Genomic DNA, 18,754 nt, shown 5'->3' with positions numbered 1-18,754 from the left:
GAGACGCCACAGCAGTGAGAGCCCTGCGTACCGCAAAAAAAAAAAAAAAAAAAAAAAAATCGTGTCCAGGTTAGAGCCAATCCCCCCCCCCCACCCTGAGCCTTTTGGAGAGGATTTTATATAGGGGTTAGGGACACAGGACCCTAACATAACTAAGATACCCCTGGTGGCCCTGATTTGAGGTAAATCTGAAAAGGGAACCAGCTATAATTTGAGGAGTTGTTTCCCCTCTTTTTATTTTATTTATTTATTTATTTATTTATTTATTTATTTATTTTTTGATTTACAACTAAATCAGAATGCTGGGGATTCTAATATCCTGCCCTAATCCATGCTGTGGTCTGAATTTTAGATTTCAGCATTTCCAATGAAGGTGGTATTCCTTTTAAGTATTAAGCACTCAAAAGTGACATTTATAGTAGACACACTTGCATGTATCTGAAACTTTTTACTTAGTAAACAATCATGTGTGACGAGCCCAGAACACTGAATTTCCTTATTAGTGGGTTTGCATGAAATCTTTTTTTTTTTTTTTTTTTTTAATATTATTGTCTTCTTCAAGGGTGCAGAGACCACCCAGCCAGTTAGCAGGGATGGGATAGAGCCTGGGCCGGCTTCTGGCTGGCTGGCTGGCTGAATTGATTCCTGGGCTGTATCCTGGGCCGAGTGTAGAACCATACAGATATGCCTTTGACCTCTGCCTGTACCCATTCACCTGGCTGGACCTTGGGCATTTCTGTCAGGGGCTTCTTCATGGTCCAGTTGTGGAGTAATATTATCTAAGGTGATTTAAGTTTATGTCTGATCATCACCCGATAGGTTGACACTTTGGAAGAAGAGCTTTGCTGACAGGAGTTTATATTGGACTGGAGTGCTCCTTTTTTCTTTTTTTAATTATTTTTTTTTATTGGAGTATAGTTGATTTACAGTATTGTGTTAGGACTAGAGTGCTCTTTTTTAAAAAAAATTTATTTATTTTATTTTTGGGTCTTCGTGGCTGTGTGTAGGCTTTCTCTAGTTGTGGCAAGCGGGGGCTACTCTTCGTTGCAATGCGCGGGCTTCTCATTGCAGTGGCTTCTCTTGTTGTGGAGCACAGGCTCTAGGCACACGGGCTTGCGTAGTTGTGGCATGCGGGCTCAGTAGCTGTGGTACGCGGGCTCTAGAGTGCAGGCTCAGCAGTTGTGGTGCATGGGCTTAGTTGCTCCGCGGCATGTGGGATCTTCCCGGACCAGGGATCAAACCTGTGTCCTCTGCATTGGCAGGTGGATTCTTTTTGGCTGTACGCGGGCCTCTCACTGTTGTGGCCTCTCCCATTGCAGAGCACGGGCTCTGGACGCGCAGGCTTAGCGGCCATGGCTCATGGGCCCAGCCGCTCCGCGGCATGCGGGATCTTCCCGGACCGGGGCACGAACCCGTGTCCCCTGCATCGGCAGGCGGACTCTCAACCACTGCGCCACCAGGAAAGCCCGGCAGGCGGATTCTTAACCACTGCACCACCAGGGAACCCTGGGAGTGCTCTTGAATGAACTAGATAGGAATTTCTCTTCCCCAAATTAATTATGCCAAATTGAATCGTTCTTTTACAATCTAAGAAGATCACACAGCCTTGCCCCTCAGTGTGTGTTATCACACAAGGCAGTGTACCTGAGGATTCTGTTGCTTTCTTCATGTGGATTGATTTCTTGTCCTAGAATGATCTGGCTTGTGAGGAAAATTAAAAAGCAAGGGGGCAGTGCGAGAGGAGAAGCAGGGAAGAAAGAACCTTTGTCTTAAGTAACAGAAATAATAGCTTATCTGAGCCAGAGGTGATGGGATGTCAGCCTAGCAGCTTGAAAGCTTTATTGCCACAGATTCCTTTTGTGATAAGAGGACTGTTTGGACCTTACTTCCTCCAGATCAAGGCAGGCTGCCTCTAAGCGTATGCCATTCAGAATGATTAAATGGGCAGTATTTTTATTCTGCTCTGCAGAATGTTTTCCAAAAGCAAGATCCTCTAAAGAAGGGACAAGTGCTCTTTGTCATCGAAGGTATTTGTGACACCAGCTGTTTCATCGAGTAGTCAGTGTTGAGTGCATTGTGTTATCTCCTGCTCTTAGGGAATCTAAGTGCACAAATTCTCCTGAGAAATGTCTGAATGCGGGGGACCTGAGGTAGATACTGCCTCTCCTGGGGTTCCTGTCTCTTGGTTTCCTAGCAACCTGCTTGTTGCCATGGCAATGCATTACCCAGGCAGCAGATCCACTGCCCTGTGGAATGTGTGCTCTGATTGTTGAGATTGGGAGGCTGCTTGCATTTTCTGTTACCCTTTTTTTTTTTTTTATGATTAGACTCGAACAGTATTTAGCATATGTTACCTGAAATATTTAAAAGGAATAAAAAAGATTTTATATGGCTAAAATAATAAGACTGATTGTTTTAACAAATAGGGCATAAAACACATTCTAGGAATGATTATCCCTTTCATTCTGAGGTTGTTTTTGAAAAGCTTTGTTAATTATATGGTGTACATGGACTTTTAAATATCCGCAGTGGAGGTAAGCCTTAGTACAGACTTGTCATTTGGAGACTATTTTGGTGAATGAGGTAGATGATTAAGCTGGTATTATAGTTAGGCTTAGGTTTGACTGCAGACAACAGAGACCTAGAATAATGGTGTCTTAATTATGATTGAACTGTTCCCATCTATCACAGCGAGTTCAGGAGCCAGGCAATCTAGGGCTAGCATAGTGGTTCTACTTCCAAAAGAATTCGGAGACCCAGGCTCTTCTAGCTCAGTGTTCTGCATCATTGAGGTCTAGGCCCTTTCTTCATGGCCCATCGTGGCTGCCAAAGTTCCAGCCATCACTTGTCTTTAAAAATGCAGTAATGTCTACTAACATCCCATCAGCCGGAATGTGGTTTCATGGCCAGACCCTGCTACAAGGGGGACTGGGAAATGTGGTTTTTAATTTTGGCAGCCATGTGTGTAGCTAAGAATTTGTGGTTCTGTTCCTTTGAAAGGAGTGGAGAATAGATACAGGGAGCAACTTGTGGTCTGTGCCACACTGGGCAATAATTGTTCCCTGAAACAGGTTGTAAGGTTTAACTGTTTTTTTCTGATTTTAAAAGTAACATGAGAAAAAATTAATTTATGCCAGTATACAAAAATTAGAAAGTGAACACCTCCCTTTGTCATCCTTTCCCTCAAGTCCACCATTAACAAGCCAGTGTACAATTAACTGAGCTTCATAAGTACCAGGCACTCTCAGTGCTTTCTGTGCCTTCTTATTAATCTTCACAGAATTCCTGAGAAGAGGGCACTCTTTTTTTTTAAAGGAAGTTAATTAATTAATTAATTAATTTATGGCTGCGTTGGGTCTTCGTTGCTACGCAGGCTTTCTCTAGTTGTGTTGAGCGGGGGCTACTCTTCGTTGCGGTGCACGGGCTTCTCATTGCAGCAGCTTCTCTTGTTGCGGACCATGGGCTCTTGTCACGCGGGCTTCAGTAGTTGTGGCTCGCGAGCTCTAGAGCGCAGGCTCGGTAGCTATGGCACATGGGCTTAGTTGCTGTGCGGCATGTGGGATCTTCCCAGACCAGGGCTCGAACCTGTGTCCCCTGCGTTGGCAGGCGGATTCTTAACCACTGAGCCACCAGGGAAGCCCCAAGGGCACTCTTATTTTCCATATTTTGCAGATAATTGCGGCGTTAGTAAGTTGTCTGAGGCTTGGCTTTAGTAGACAGCAGAGCAGGAGTTTCGTCAGGTCTGTCTACCCCCAACACTCAGGGCAGTGATCATGTTGCCGTACTGCCTCTGTGCCCTTCCAGAGAAGGAGAGGTTTTTGAGGGGGCTTTTCTAAAAGGTGGGTTCCAAACATATTTTGAACAGTGGAGACTTTCTTGGGATTGGAGGGCAATCAGCCTGTAGCTCCAATTACATGAATCACTGAAAGCTTTTCACTGGTGGTGGTACCGGTGCTTCGCTGGGCACCTCTCATGTTTTGCCCACGCAGGGCTTCTTGTTCAGCTCCTAGCTACACAGTATCAACTCCTGGGCTCATGACAGTGGGGCCTGTGCTTCACTCTCCTCGTGATTTCCGGGTCTTGAATTTAGTAACCAACAACTCCTGAGGTTGCTGGGAAACAGCTCTCTAGGTCTTTGAGCTGCCAGTTAATGACCTGATTAAATGTAGAGAAAGCAAATAGAACATCCTTGATTCAGCTATTTGTGGAACACCTGTTCTGGGCAAGATAGCAGACGTGAAAAAGGTCTTCCGGTTGCTGCTGTGGATAATAATAGTAGTACTGCTCACTGGACGTTGGTAGCATGCCAGCACTGCACTGTGTTTTACAGTCGGTTAATTTTTACAAATCCCTTGGAGTGGGTACTAGTAATAGGCCCATTTTGCAAATTGGAAGACCAGAGTCTGAAGGTCACATGACTAGAAGTGGTAGAGCCATGATCTGAACCTTCACTGTCTGATTTCAGAGCCAGTCTGGTAGGGGCGTCGAGATAATGGGGTAGATGAAGATACCAGACAGATAGATGATGATGGTTGAGAGAGTAATACTTTGGCAGTTGAAAGTGCATAATTATGTCATCTCTTTTCTCAAAACAATCCAGTGATCAATGGCTTCATCCTCATTTTACAGATGAAAAACAAGCTCAGAAGGATGGTGATTTGTTTAGGGTCATTTGGACAGGACTTGCAGGCAGATCTTATTTTCTTTTCAGTATACCGTGTTTGAAAAACATTTAACTTGTTAGATGGTGGGTAAGTTGCCTTAGAAGCCTCACTCTAAACTTGGGGTTTAGCTCCTTCTCACTTAAGAAGTCATCGTAAGAGCACCTAAAACACACACGGCTATGGTGAGCTCTCCCTCCTTCCCTCCCTCCCAGGCTCACTGAGGATTTTTGGTAAGAGTCTAGAGCTGCCACAAAGCCCGTGACTGATCCGGCTCATGGCAGCTGTTCTCAAGACAGTAAAATTCCACTACAGCCTATCTATGATAAGTGACCTACATGTGGAGTGGTTTAGAGCACATCTGCTTATTTTCTTCTAAGCCTAGGAGTAAGAAGGGATCAGAGCACCCACCCCTTTCCTAAGGAAATAACCACTGAAGTCTTAAAAAAACAAACAACAAACCTGAAACCCTGTCCTAATAAAATGAAACTTGGTTGTGGGGTTTTAGTGTCTCTGAAGTGATCATTTCTCTGACTCCAGCCCGCCAGCATTTGTCACTGAGGGCTCGAATGCCAGGCCCTTGAACTAAGAAGTGTAGTGCTTGCCTTACCCTGAGCAGTGATCCTTCTTAATAGGACAGATTTAATCAGAAATCTCCAGGGTGTCAGGCAGACATTCTAAGAACTGTCTTAGAGTTCAGCCTGTTGCCTCAGGGAAGAAAGTTGGTTTTTGGGGGCAGTGTGGAAAGATGAAAATAGAGATGAAAGCTTTGCTGGGAAGATGTTTTGAGAAGTAACTCATAAGAAAGTAGGTTAGGGTAATTTTAATATTGGTTATGTGTAAATACTGAAAATGTCATTTGCCTCATTATTATAAGAGCGAAGACTTTTGTAGCCCCTAGAGGTCTTCTAGGCCCGCTCACCACTCAGGATCCCTCTTACACAGAATCCCTCTAGGTTGGGCATTTCGTTTCTGCTTGGTTGCTCCCACTCTTGTAGAGGTCATCACATAACAAGCCAACTCATTCCCTTTTTTTTTTTTTTTTTTTTAAAGCATCAGTTTATTGGTTAGAGGACAGTTCAGGCTTCAGAGTGAGAACTCTGACTTCAAGTTGAGACTCTGCACTTATTAATTAGAACTTGCTTAATCTCACAGGTTTCCTTTATTTTTTTCTTTCTTCTGGCTGTGCTGTGTGGCATGTGGGATCCTAATTCCCCACCAGGGATCAAACCCCACGCCCCCTGCAGTGGGAACGTGGGGTCTTAACCACTGGACCACCAGGGAAGTCTGCGATTCCCCTTTTATAGCCTGTGGGTGTTAAGTATGTTCCTTACCTTGAGCTGTGGTCTGCTTCCCTTCACCTCTACCCACCACTCTGAGGTCTGGGATCTGAAGCCACCACCCAGAGCAGATCCACCCCCATGTCAGAGGTGGAAGGTGTCCTTCACCTGTGAAGATGACTGTGCTTATCCCAGAAACCTTCTCTCTCCCAGCTAAACACCTGCAGTCTCCTAAGGGCCTCCCCTTCCGACCTGCTGCCTTCCCCCGTGCTTGTCCCTGTCCCACGGGAAGCAGGATGCGCAGGTGTGCTCTGCCTACCTGTGTCCACTCACGCCACAGCCTCTGAGCCCCACCTCTGTCCTTGTGCCGTTGGCTCTGGCTGCCCTGCTTTTTCTTGCAGCCCAACAGGCATCACATTTAAATTTAACCCGGAGAGTTTCATTTTCCCAGCTGTCGTCTTCAGCCCTTGCTGCCCCTGCTCCCTGCTCAGCCTTTTTGGGATGAGCCTTCCACTCCATTTAGGTGCCCGTCATCTGGATCTCCCCACCTCCCCCTCGTTTCTGCCACATCACAACTGGGTGACGCTAACACGAGCTGTCGCCCACAGCGTGGACCATGGGCAACACTCATCACAAGGGATGAGTGCCTGGTGGGGTCCTTCCCAGTGGGCCTGAGGTCTGCTGGAGCCCTGCCCCTGAGAAGATAAAAGTGTTCTTTCCCGTCAGCAAAGATGACTGCTCTCCCTCTGAATGTTCAGGAATCCCCCTCCCCCCGCCCCCGAGAGCTTTCAGTCCCCAGCTGGAGTCCCTGGACCAGTGTTGAGAACCCCCTGAAGTGGTGTGAGGGTTTTGTGTATTAGTACGTTTTCTGAGGAAGGGATCTATGTTCCAAACTTGTTCTGACCCACTGTTTGATTCCCTCTCAGGAGACCGGCTCCTGAAATAAGCCCCTGAACCTCTCAGCAGATTCAGGATGATGCGCACTCTCAGCAGATGCGCACTTGGCATCACCAGGCTTGTTAAACGCCTCATTACCAACCCTGAGGACACGCAGTTGCTTCGGGTCATCTTAGGAAATTGCACCACAGACCATTTTAATAACATGCACCTTTATAAATTTGGCTTTAGTTTGGAGGTAAATGAGGAGGTCTTGGTAAGGACTGAATTTCTGGGAGCTGGGACTTCAGTTTTCATTTCTTAGTGTCCCTGAAATCTGTTTTAGGCTTGGGTTGGGTGACCTCTTAGGTCTGCCAGATTGGCCACCAGGCATATATTTTACCTCTAGTTCTGAGGTGGGGGCTTGTTACTATTCAGCAACTGTTAGGATTGGGAAATGACCTTGGGTTCTGCAGTAGCTGGACCAATTTCAGACAGAAGGGGCTACTTTTTTAGTCCAGAATAGCCTGGCCAAAACAAGTAACAAGTCTTTATAGCAGGTGATTACTATTTCAAGTTGCTAGGGGGAGTAAACAAGTTACAAAGTATTCTTGCTGCTTGGGCCTGTGATAGTGCATTGTGTTCCGGAAACCTGGTAGATTTTGGTCAGTTACAGCCAGTTCCTGGCTGGAAGGTTGGAGAAAATCCCTAGACTGAGTATTTGTAAGGATGGAGAGTGGTGGTCAGGCCTTGTGCAGGGAGCCCTGCTTTTATCTGCTGAGGTCCATCCTTCCGGCTTCACTGTGTATCTCTGTATGTTCCTTTGCCTAGAGACTCATTTTGTAGCCTCCTGTTCATAATTCGAGCTCCTAATTCAGATGTAGAAGCAGGCGATGTACTTAGTGGGTACTTAGGTCAGGAGAACTGGGAGGCCAGTGCCTGGGAGGAGCGTGGGAAGTGCTGGTGGGAGCTGCCAGGGCTGGGGCTGTCTCTGCGACCCCCTCACTCCTCAGAGCCCTTACCCTCGTGATGTGACTTCTGCTCCCCTCTGACCTCCCGGGACCTACGGCTGAAGGCCCCAGCCTAGCTTGGCTACGTTATGGTTAACCATCTGGGGAGCGTAGAACTGTTTCGAATCTGGCACATGTTTTCCCACAGAGACCAGACCAAACCAACAGCTTTTGAAATGAGGCCACTTCTGTTGAGTTCATGAACTGGTTGTGAGTTGTGATTTTTTGCTCCCCAAAGGGCAGAGAAGGCTGTAATCTGGGCAGATTAAGAATTCGTTTGGTGGTGTCTGAAGGGGCGCAGATCATCTGGCTTGAGCTTTCTGGGGACCTGTGACTCCGTGTCTGCATGAACAGGTTGTAGAACTATAGCTAGGCTTGAATAGCTAGTAAAGTAATAACAGTATTTCCTTTCCTCCCTTCTCCTAGAGAGAGAACACCCACGGCCCTCCATGTGTTGTAGCCCGTGGTGTGTGTGTGTGTGTGTGTGTGAGAGAGAGAGAGACAGACAGACAGACAGACAGACAGACAGACATGTCCATAGGATTACTGTGTCCTCTCTTGGTTTACAAGGTGACGTAACATGCAGCATGACTCCTGAGGTTCTAAATCTGTTTCTTACGTGGCTGTGGGGTTTTCTTCTCAGACCCAAGCCAAATGTTTTCTGCTTACAGTAGAAGTTAGTTCAACCTTCCTGTGATAGCTGCTGGAGTTTGACCCCTGTGCAGTCATACGTCTGCATGTGGCCTGATGTAATCTGTTGTTTCCTAGTGAAGTGTGAATGTGAGAGTTTTCTTCCCAGTTTTTAGTTCCAGAATCAAGGAATACCATAGTTCTCTCAGGGCAGTTTATAAAATATTCTTTAAAATTACACACAAACAACATGACATGGGGAATTTAAAAAAGTAATTTAGCCAACCACCTTGTTTTGTTTATTTTCTGATTTTTGTACAACCCCAATTTCATATTCTTGAATATTTTTCTGTTTGACATACATCATTTTTATAAGTATATTTAGCAACTGTATAATATTTTGGTAAGAATATCACTAGTTTTTTCCCTCTAGTTTTGACCATTCAGGTTACATCTGCCTTTTTTTTAGTATCGTGAATTTAATTTAATATATATATATACTTAGGCATATTGTATTTTACCTCTTGAATTACTGAATTTCCCTAAAATGTTTTATTAGAAGTGGATTTTTGAAGAGGGATTTTTTTCCCTCAGTTCTTGAAATATATTAATATATTTTGAGAAGTACTTACTAGTCACACTGCTGTCAGCCTTATAAGAATGCATCTTTTTCCACAAATTTATCACTATTTGGTGATAAGGTTTTTTGTTTTTGTTTTCCACTGGCTATTATTTTAATTTTAAAAATATGGTACCTTCTTGCTTTAACCTGCATTTCTTTGGTTCCAGGTGACTTGAACCTTTCTTCTGTTTTTTTTTTCCTAATCCCATTTCTGTGGTTGTGACTTCCACCCGAGTCCTTTCCTTGTTACACCGTAGATGAAACTCCGTGTGTGCAATTGGTTTCGAGTGGACATACCTACACTTTTTGATATCCAGGCTATATAGTTTTGTTTTTTGCTAGCAAACTTGTTTATGTGCAGAAACTCACCCAGTTGATTATAAAAGGTCTCTTCTACTAGAACAACGTTAAAAGCCATTGTTTTATGTAATAAGGATATGACTCTTTGGGTTCTCATTACAATTTTTTTTAACTTTGGCTATTTTTCATTTCTACAGAAGTTAAAATCTTCTATTTTTAAACCTGCCAGTCTTTTGTCTTGTGATTTCTTTCATTACTTCATGGAAATGTAAGATGGTAAAGATTAAAAGGACTGATCTGTCTGATACTGTTTAAAAATAGTGTGAGAGGAAAACGATGAACCAGGTAGATTAGTCCCTCTCAGCCCTGTGACATATGTGACAACGCAGCTCCTTGGCTCTGTGGCTCGTGTCTCATACAGCTGGTGAGGGGCCAGCCTAGTGTCCCGCAAAATGCCAAGGCCCCTGATGCTGGGGAAGCAAGTGAGGGGGGCCTGGTGTGTGGGAATGGGCCGCATCCTCACACTGATTCTGCTTGCAGCTCTCGCCAGCCCCGTCCTGGGCCTGAGAGAATGTACCAGAGGCTCGGCCGTGTGGTGCCAGAATGTGAAGACGGCGTCTGACTGCGGGGCCGTGCAGCACTGCCTGCAGACCGTCTGGAACAAGCCGGCCGTGGTGAGTGCCTCCGACTGCTGGGCCTCTGTGTCATCTGTACCTGCTGCCCTTTACGGAGCGCTCTCTCGTGCTTCCTTTTGTTTGTTCTTCCTGGTGAACCTGAGTCCTGTTTGTGGGTGGGGGTACCCACGCGGAGGAGTGGCGGGCTGGAGTGGGGAGGCTCCATTCCCCCAATGCCGCCCAGTGTCCTGGTGGCATAGATAGGGTGAGGTCCTGCCTGTCCTCCACCGCGTGCCCCATGCTGCCCTCCAGATGCAGCTCCCACCTCTCTACCCCACATAAGGGACCGGCAGGTGCAGCTCCCATTCCCAGGACAGGGCACACGGGTACAGCTCTGTCCTTGGTCACTCACTCAAAGTAGATGCTAAGCTTTTGAAATCCTTTCCCCCTTTTTTGGTATTTTTGTCTTTTAAACAGGCAAATCACTGATTCAGACCCTAGAGCTTGATCGCTATCTAAAATTTTATTTCCAACTATAGCCAAACTGGAAAAGATGCCACTGATTTTTCATCTAAACAGTGATAAATATAGCACATTAATATGGGGAATACTCTTAAGATGACAAACCTCACGTGCATACTCCACGCAACCTGAGTCCTCTCAGGAGACACCCAAGCTCTGCTGGCTGGGCCAGCCGACTACAGGAAGTGCTCTTTGTTTGCTCTGGGATGTGCTTCAGCCTGTGGTACAAGGCAGGTTTGATTGTGTGGAACTTGAGGTCTAAAACTTGTCGGTGGCCACTAGTACTCCTTCAGTAAGAGAAGAAGAATTAATTCAGTAACACTGCTCTTTTAGTTTTCCGAATTCACTGTCTTAAACCACTCTCTGTGGCCAAAATTACTTTCAGATTTGGTTTCTAATTTGCTTCTGATCTTGTTTGTAATCCTGCTTCCTCTTTTGAAGTTTAATGTATCATGGGGGAAGTTTAGATCTTTCTCTCTTGACAGGACAGTCTTATGGATACCTGAACCTCTCGGGCATCATGCACAAATTCAGGATATCATAAATTCACGATACTGAAAGAAAGGCATATGTGACCTGAGTGGCCCCACGCACAGTATTAGCCTGATTAGGTCCAAAGGTTCAAGGCGGTTTCTCTAAATGCAGCTAAATTCACAGGTGTTCCTTAATCTCACCCAGATGTGTTAGTTCCTTCTTCATGGGTTGAAAATTGGTTGACATAAAGAAGGGAGCGCCCCAAGAGCTCTGAGGACTGCCTAGAATTTCCGTGGTCCTGGGCCACGTAGGGATGCCAGGCTTGTCTAGAAGACTCGTGTCAGGTCTCTGAGCTCTGCAGTGGTGGCGTGTGGCCTTCACTGGCACACAGCACTGCCCAGGAGGTGGAAGGCAGACAGAGCGCCGGCAGCACTGCTGGTGGGAATGCGCGGAGGTCTGACTGGGCCTCGCTTCACTGCCCGCACCCTCTTACTCTGTGATGTCCCGTCACATTACCGATCTTCTCTGATTTCTGCTGCCCTGAGTTCCAGCTGATTTTTGAGCCTCAGTTTCTTCACAGAGCTGTTGTGAGCATGAATGCGAAATGTAGCCTGTGCCGTGTGCACTGAGCAAGGCGCTGAGGGGTAGAGGGTACAGGAAAAGGGTTTCTATCCTGTAGAAGCACAGAGTAGTGTGATCAGTCACATCTAAGCCTCCCCCGCGGTGTCCAGTGCTTCTCATCTAGGTTGGGGGACCAGGATGTGCCAGTGTGTCAGCGATGGCCACGGTTAGATGAAACAGGAAAAAGGCCACGGCAGTTTTCAGCTGTGTGCGGTGTGAGTTATGTCCTACAAATACAGATCTCTCTCCCTCGTGTTCCTTCCTCTTAGAAATCCCTTCCCTGCGACATATGCAAAGACGTCATCACTGCAGCCGGTGACATGTTGAAAGACAACGCCACTGAGGTGAGCCGCCACCAGGGTGTGTGACTGCGTGTGAGCGGTGGCCGTGTGGCCACGTGCATCGGTTCCGTACAGAGCTGTGACTGGGGACGTCCAGCGAGGAGTGGTCTAGGCTCAGGTTGGAAATAACTGTCCTGTGGGCCACAGACTGCTTCTGTCATGTAATGTCCCCCACCCCATCCTTTAAAAGTGTAAGAAACATTCTTAGCCACAGGCTGTACAAAAACAGGCCGCGGGCCCTAGTTTGCTGACTCCTGGGCTAGGCGTCAAATGCCCGAGGTTGATTGGGATTTTGTATCCCATGCCGTTAACCTTTAGGTCCATTTTTGGTGATTTCTGCTCAGAATCCCCTGTGCCAGTGAGACCGCAGGTCAGAGGATTTTCGTTTTGAATAGTGCTCGCACTGCTTTTTGCCTCACTGACCTGGCAGGGCCACGGCTCCACACTAGCCCTCTCCCAGGTCCTCTTCCCCGAGGGCCACTGTTTCTAGCCTTCACGTTTCTGGAGTTGTGGAGGGCCTCTTGCTTTCAGCCCGTTTGTGGAGAAGAAGTCCATCCTGGTCCGACCCTTGCCTCTGTCCTCTCTAGCAGGAGATCCTTGTGTACTTGGAGAGGACCTGTGACTGGCTGCCTAAGCCGAACATGTCTGCCTCCTGCAAGGAGATCGTCGACTCCTACCTCCCGGTCATCCTGGACATGATTAAAGGACAAATGGTACGTGATGGAGAATAGATAGACTCTTCCTTCAAGGCACCTCTGGGGCCCAGGGGAGGTTCCAGACCAGATTACACTGACTAAAATGGAAAGTCCGTTCATAGACTGAGATTTCGTCAACAGATCTTTTGTACAGTTTTCGTCCAAAATGGCTTTGGCACAGCAGACCACTCTGCTTGTGACGTTCAAGGGTTGGTTGGGGAGGGTACGGGAAATGGGAACTCAGAGAATTAACGAAGGAATGTAAACTGGTATAACAGTTATAGATGCTGACTTGATAACTCATGTCAGCTACAAGGATGCTGGACTTTCATTCAGTAAGTATCTGTTACGCATAAACCATGTGCCAGAGGTTGGGTTTTCAGCAAGGAACAAGGAGCCAGGCTTGTGGAATTTGGAAGGACCCTAAAAACCTCCAGTGGGGCAGGAGTGTCCTGAGATGGGACCAAGGTTTTGGTGAGGAAAGCAGGGGTCACATCACGCAAGACCTTTCAGGCTGTGTTTCAGGATTGCCAGTGCAATGGGGAGGTCTTGGAGGGTTTCACGGGGAGAGGTGAGATGATCCCTTTTCAAAGGGATTGGTCTGGTCTGGGTCCCACCAACTGGGAGTTGCAAGAGGGGAAGCTGGCAGGATGGTCAGGTGTGAGATCTGATGGGGACAGTGGAGGTGGACAGCTGCACGTGGTCTTAGTGGATAAACGGACTGGACTTGCTGGTGGAGGGGAGGAGTTAGGCATGTCTTCCAGGTTTGTGGCTGGCACCTCCGGGAGGACGGTGGTGGAACCATTTGTTATAATGGAGCCGTGGGGCCGGCCAAGCAGGTTGGGCGGTTTGGTTTGAGATGTGCCTGTTAGCTGGGCGTGCGCACGTGAGTCAAGCCAGGACATGAAGAAAGGGAGAATTTGAAGGCGCCAGGTGGCCTGTTTCCTTCTGGGGAGAGGATTTCCACTTGTGCCTCTTCCCCCACCAGAGCCATCCCGGGGAGGTGTGCTCCGCTCTCAACCTCTGCGAGTCTCTTCAGAAGCACCTGGCAGAGCTGAATCACCAGAATCAGCTCGAGTCCAATCAGATCCCGGACCTGGATATGGCTGAGGTGGTGGCTCCCTTCATGGCCAACGTGCCCCTCCTCCTCTACCCTCAGGACGGGCCCCACAGCAAGCCCCAGCACAAGGTGAGGCAGTGGGCCTGGCCGCCCAGGGCCCCGTCTTTGGTTGGGTTTGAGCCGTGACACAAAAGGGGGCGGCGTGTGCGTACAGCTAGCTCTCAGACTGGGGCCTTATTCCTTTACTTGATTCTGCAGTTCCACAGCCCACCCTTCAGATGGTTGTGCCATGGAGGTTCTGAAGAACCGGGATATCTAACAGACGCAGAGATGGTTCCCCCTTCCCTTTAAGCTTTACTATAATCAATGCCCACTTGATTTTAAACCTGTCAGTCCCTTTAGAGCCTGTAAAAACACATTAGGAACAGTTCAGGGACTCACCCCTGGTGCTGCAGTTACGAGCATGTTGGAATCTGAACACTCTTAGCTGTTTTTAGGAATATGCAGTGTTTACAGACCAACTGCCCCTGTGTCTCTAGGCTAACGGGGACGTTTGCCAGGACTGCATTCAGATGGTGACTGACGTCCAGAATGCTGTGAAGACCAACTCCACCTTTGTCGAGGCCTTGGTGGACCACGCCAAGGAGGAGTGCGACCGCCTGGGGCCTGGCATGGCCGACATGGTGAGCCCTACCTCAGGCATCGGAGGATGTTCTGGGCCAGGGAGCTGGGCTGTGGAGACAGCAGTGGGGGAGCCAAGAAAAGTTCACTTCCTGGGGTGCCATTTTAAGTTCCAGCCTGAGGGCTTTGAGGAAGAGATGTTCAAACAATTCCCAGTTCCCACAAAGCAGCCAGATATGTGGTGGGTACTTAAATACTTGGTTGGTTAATTGAGTTTAGATATGTAACAGAACTCCTGGGACAAAATAGTGGAAGGAGAAGGAGACCACTTTTTTTTTTTTTAATAGTGTTTATTTATTTTTACTTGTTGACAGTTTGCTTTATTTATTTATTTATTTATGGCTGTGTTGGGTCTTCGTTTCTGTGCGAGGGCTTTCTCTAGTTGTGGCAAGTGGGGGCCACTCTTCATCGCGGTGCGCGGGCCTCTCGCTATTGCGGCCTCTCTTGTTGCGGAGCACAGGCTCCAGACGCGCAGGCTCAGTAATTGTGGCTCACGGGCCCAGTTGCTCCGTGGCATGTGGGATCTTCCCAGACCAGGGCTTGAACCCGTGTCCCCTGCATTGGCAGGCAGATTCTCAACCACTGCGCCACCAGGGAAGCCCGAGAGACCACTTTTGTGAAGACTTTTTTTTTTCTCCTCGCAGTTACCACAACTTTAAGAAACAACAGTAGAACCACTTAGAACCCTGTTCCGGTTCTAAGGCCTGGCTGTTGTCTATTCGTAATTCTAGGTGTGCTGTCCCCGCCACCAGCAGGGTGGTTGCCCAGGGAAAGCCACGCGCCTGGCTTGTAAGAGGCTCACCCGGGATGCCTTCCTTATTTTGGTGAATGTTGGTCCTCCAGGCTCAGAAACTCTTCGTTAGCCCCGTGGGGGTTTATGTCTTGGACCCTGTTCCCATTACTCACACTCATGAGATTGATTTCTAAAACCAAAATGCCATTTAGTACCCGACCACTAATAAACCTCTGCAAGACTGGATGTGGGGAGGCCAGCTGTAAGAAGTCCGTGGGTCTGGGATCTAGAGCAACCTTTCTGGGTGGGAATGGCTGGCTCTGGGAGCTAAGGGTTCCTTTCTGTTAACTTTCTTTAAAGCCTGTGAATCTTTTAGCCTCATTGAAGTATCTTGGTATATTTGCTATGTCAGTTGGCTTCCCCAGGTTAACCTCTCTGAGGGCTGTCATATCACCCTCAGTTTTCTCACATGTAGAGGCTCCCCAGTCATGACCAGATAGGGTCTGCAGGAAATACCTAGATTTTTATGAAAATCATTATAACTTAACTGGATTATACTGGATTTAAACTTTATAATCCTGTCCAAGACTGTGTGAACAGATTTGAAAAGTAATCTCGGTTAGATCAGCAGTGTATCTTGTAGCCACACTCACTCTAAATTACCACTGAGTAGTTGCCGTGTGACCTCGGGGAAAGTATGGGCCATAGAAGGAGATTGGAGGACCTCATCTCTAAGGGCCTTTGGAAAACATTTTCAAAACACTTTTGCACACATGTTTTCCTGTAAGGTATGGAGTAACGAAATTGCCTTTTTTTTTTTTTTTTTTTTTTTTTTGCGGTATGCGGGCCTCTCACTGTTGTGGTCTCTCCCGTTGCGGAGCACAGGCTCCGGACGCGCAGGCTCGGCGGCCATGGCTCAGGGGCCCAGCCACTCCGTGGCACGTGGGATCTTGCCGGACCGGGGCACGAATCCGTGTCCCCTGCATCGGCAGGCAGACTCTGAACCACTGCGCCACCAGGGAAGCCCAAATTGCCATTTTTTATCTTATTGAGACTTGCCCAGAGCAGGCATTGATGATTCCACTCTTGGAAACTTGCTTGATACTCACCTGTTGACACTGTTGGAAAGGGTGGGGTTTTGGTATGTTGTTGTAGCAATGAGTTTCACTAACAGTCTGTTTCTCTCTCCCCAGTGCAAGAACTATATCAACCAGTATTCGGAAATCGCCATCCAAATGGTGATGCATATGGTAGGTGGCAGGGGAAGCTCCTTGTTAGCATTTTTCTTTGTCTCAAACTGATTTCTAGGATTTTGAAAATTATATGGTTTCGTTTCCCTTTTACCTTTGAGTACTGAATTGGGCCAAAATGAGCCCTCTTTGACCCTCAGACTGTCCACCTGCAACTCAGTACCTCCCCCTTGCCTTCCCCAGGTAGGGGAAAGGCTGAAGCAGCCTGACCCCCGGGACTGCCCTGCTGGCTTACTGGCGGTTTGTTTGCCAGTGCATATGTGAGCTGGCCATCAGATTTCTAGTATCTGGCTTTCATTATGGGACCCTTGGGAATAAATAGTCTGCTCTGTAGCTAGGCCAGGCCTGAGGATTGCTCTCTTCCAGCCTGAGTTCTGATGGGGGGAGCATCCGCCTCCCAGAGTTGGTCCTGCACTCCGCAGCAGTGTTAGCTGTAGCTCCTGCTTGAGCCCGTAACTCGTGCACTTGCTTCTCATGCATCCAGGTGGTAGGGGCATTCCTTCATTGTTAGAGGTAGAAAATATCCAGAAAGCACAGTGAAGCCAGCTGGATCCATGCAGCAAACTGTACAGGTCAGGGAGGTCTGAAGGCATCCTCACATGGGGAAGATGCACTGGCCTCCTGAGATCTAATCTGCAGTGGGTGAGGGGTGAGTTGTCCTTTTTTCCTCTGTCATGCTGACTTCCTAACTATGTTGAGACTGGCCTACAGTCCTTGAGTTTTTTCTCCTTAGGGCCAAATAGCTACACATGCACATCCCTGTTTTTTCCCTTAAGATAGGTAACTAAGACAGGAATTGCTGAGTCAAAGGGCAGGGCTTTTAATAACACAGACTTACCTCGAAGATACTGCAGGTTTGGTTTCAGACCACTGCAGTGCAGTGAATATCACAATAAAGTGAGTCAAACGAATTTTTTGGCTTCCCAGTCATATAAAAGTTATGTGTATACCACACTGTAGTCTGTTACGTGTGCAGTAGCATTAGGTCTAAAGAAACAATGTACACACCTTAATTAAAAAATACTCTATTGCTAAAAACCATTAACCATCATCTAAGCCTTCAGTGAGTCATAGTAGTAAAAAGTTGCAATATTGTGAGAATTACCAAAATGTGACACACAAACAGGCAGTGAGGAAGTGCTATTTATTGGAACAATGGGGGCCAATAGACGTGCTTGAAGCAGGGTTGTGACAGACCTTCAATTTGTAAAATCTGTGAAGCTCAGTAAAATGAGGTATGCCTGCATTGTCAAACCAGCCTTCCAGGCTGGCATTTGGCCACCTGGGCGCAGATTGCCCTGAGACCTGGGCTGGGGATCCCTGACCCCCCCGCCCCGGGTGTATTTGATATTCTGACACACACCCCTGATTTGAGCAGCCCTGTGTGTTGTTCCCGGCTGCTCATCACCAGCCTGAGGTGAGGGCCTTGCAGGCGTGGTGGGCTTGGCTTCTGAGCCAGGAAAGCCCCTCCTAACATGTTTTCTGGGGACCTGCTGCTCAGTGTTTTGCCGTGGTGTGTTAAGGACATGGGGATGGTGCACCAACAGGCTGGGGGCAGCGTGATCTAACCCTTGAAGGAGAGAGTAGCTTTCAGGGTCCCCATGTGCATGCAATAGTAGGAACAAGGTAGGTTGCTGATAGGTGACTGGAAGGGCATTTCACCTAAACTTCTGGTGACAGACATCCTTATACCTGGTTAACTGCTTGATTATTGTTGTTTTAATTTTTTCTTAACTGTTGTGTCCTTTCCTTTCTCTTATTTTTTTCATCTCCGATTTCCTGTTTTTTTGTTCAACAGCAGGATCAGGTATGTGCTGGGAATTTGCTTGTAGTAGTGGTCTGCTGCTGCTTGTTGTTAATATTGCTCATCTTTTTTTATACGGCATCGTCAGCTCTGACAGATACAAGGAAAGATTGGGAAAGGCAGGCTCCCTCTCTGTGTGAATAACTTGGCTGGCAAGGGGGCTTCCGCATCTCTCCCGTGTGATTCAGCACTGGGAGGGGCCAGGGGCCTCACTTCCCCTTCGGGGGGCCCAGCAGACGAAGCCCACAGAGCCTTGCACTCTGGCCGGAATCAGCGCCCAGCCAGCCACGTGCAGGCCCCCAGTGTGGTGGGGAACCATCGGTGGCCTCAGCTTCCTTCAGTGCAGGCCCAACTTCAGTGGGGACACCTTGTTTCTGTCATGATTCAGGAGAGCGTTGCATGTCATTGGTCGTGTTTTTCATCGCCCCAGAAATGCTTCTGCTGCATGAGCAAGTCATTTGCAGATAGCGAGCAGACTGTTCCCCTGTCTGTTGGATCCAGAGAACTGGAAACAGTCTCTTGATTATGGCTTCTGCCCCTCTGGGTGACGGGGTCCTTTGGGTTCTGGAGCCACACGAGA

At 47.7% G+C, this 18,754-nt stretch overlaps 1 protein-coding gene across 2 annotated transcripts in view; it reads left to right on the top strand.

The window, feature by feature from the left end:
• PSAP (prosaposin) overlaps nt 1-18,754 on the top strand; it is a 32,177-nt gene that overhangs the window by 6,938 nt on the left and 6,485 nt on the right. The window contains exons 2-7 of one of the 2 annotated variants that reach the window (XM_082610994.1): nt 9,920-10,053; nt 11,880-11,954; nt 12,542-12,664; nt 13,635-13,835; nt 14,246-14,389; nt 16,314-16,370. In XM_082610994.1, the coding sequence (XP_082467120.1) occupies nt 9,920-10,053; nt 11,880-11,954; nt 12,542-12,664; nt 13,635-13,835; nt 14,246-14,389; nt 16,314-16,370 (734 nt within the window). Of the gene's footprint in view, nt 1-9,919; nt 10,054-11,879; nt 11,955-12,538; nt 12,665-13,634; nt 13,836-14,245; nt 14,390-16,313; nt 16,371-18,754 lie in introns of both variants that reach the window. The other variant, XM_082610993.1, reaches the window with a different exon arrangement.

Source organism: Mesoplodon mirus (assembly GCF_964341445.2).
Source record: "Mesoplodon mirus genome assembly, chromosome: 2".
In the NCBI taxonomy this organism is placed as follows: domain Eukaryota; kingdom Metazoa; phylum Chordata; class Mammalia; order Artiodactyla; family Ziphiidae; genus Mesoplodon; species Mesoplodon mirus.
Note: the sequence above shows the minus strand (reverse complement) of the source record. Positions and strands in the feature narration are given on the sequence as shown.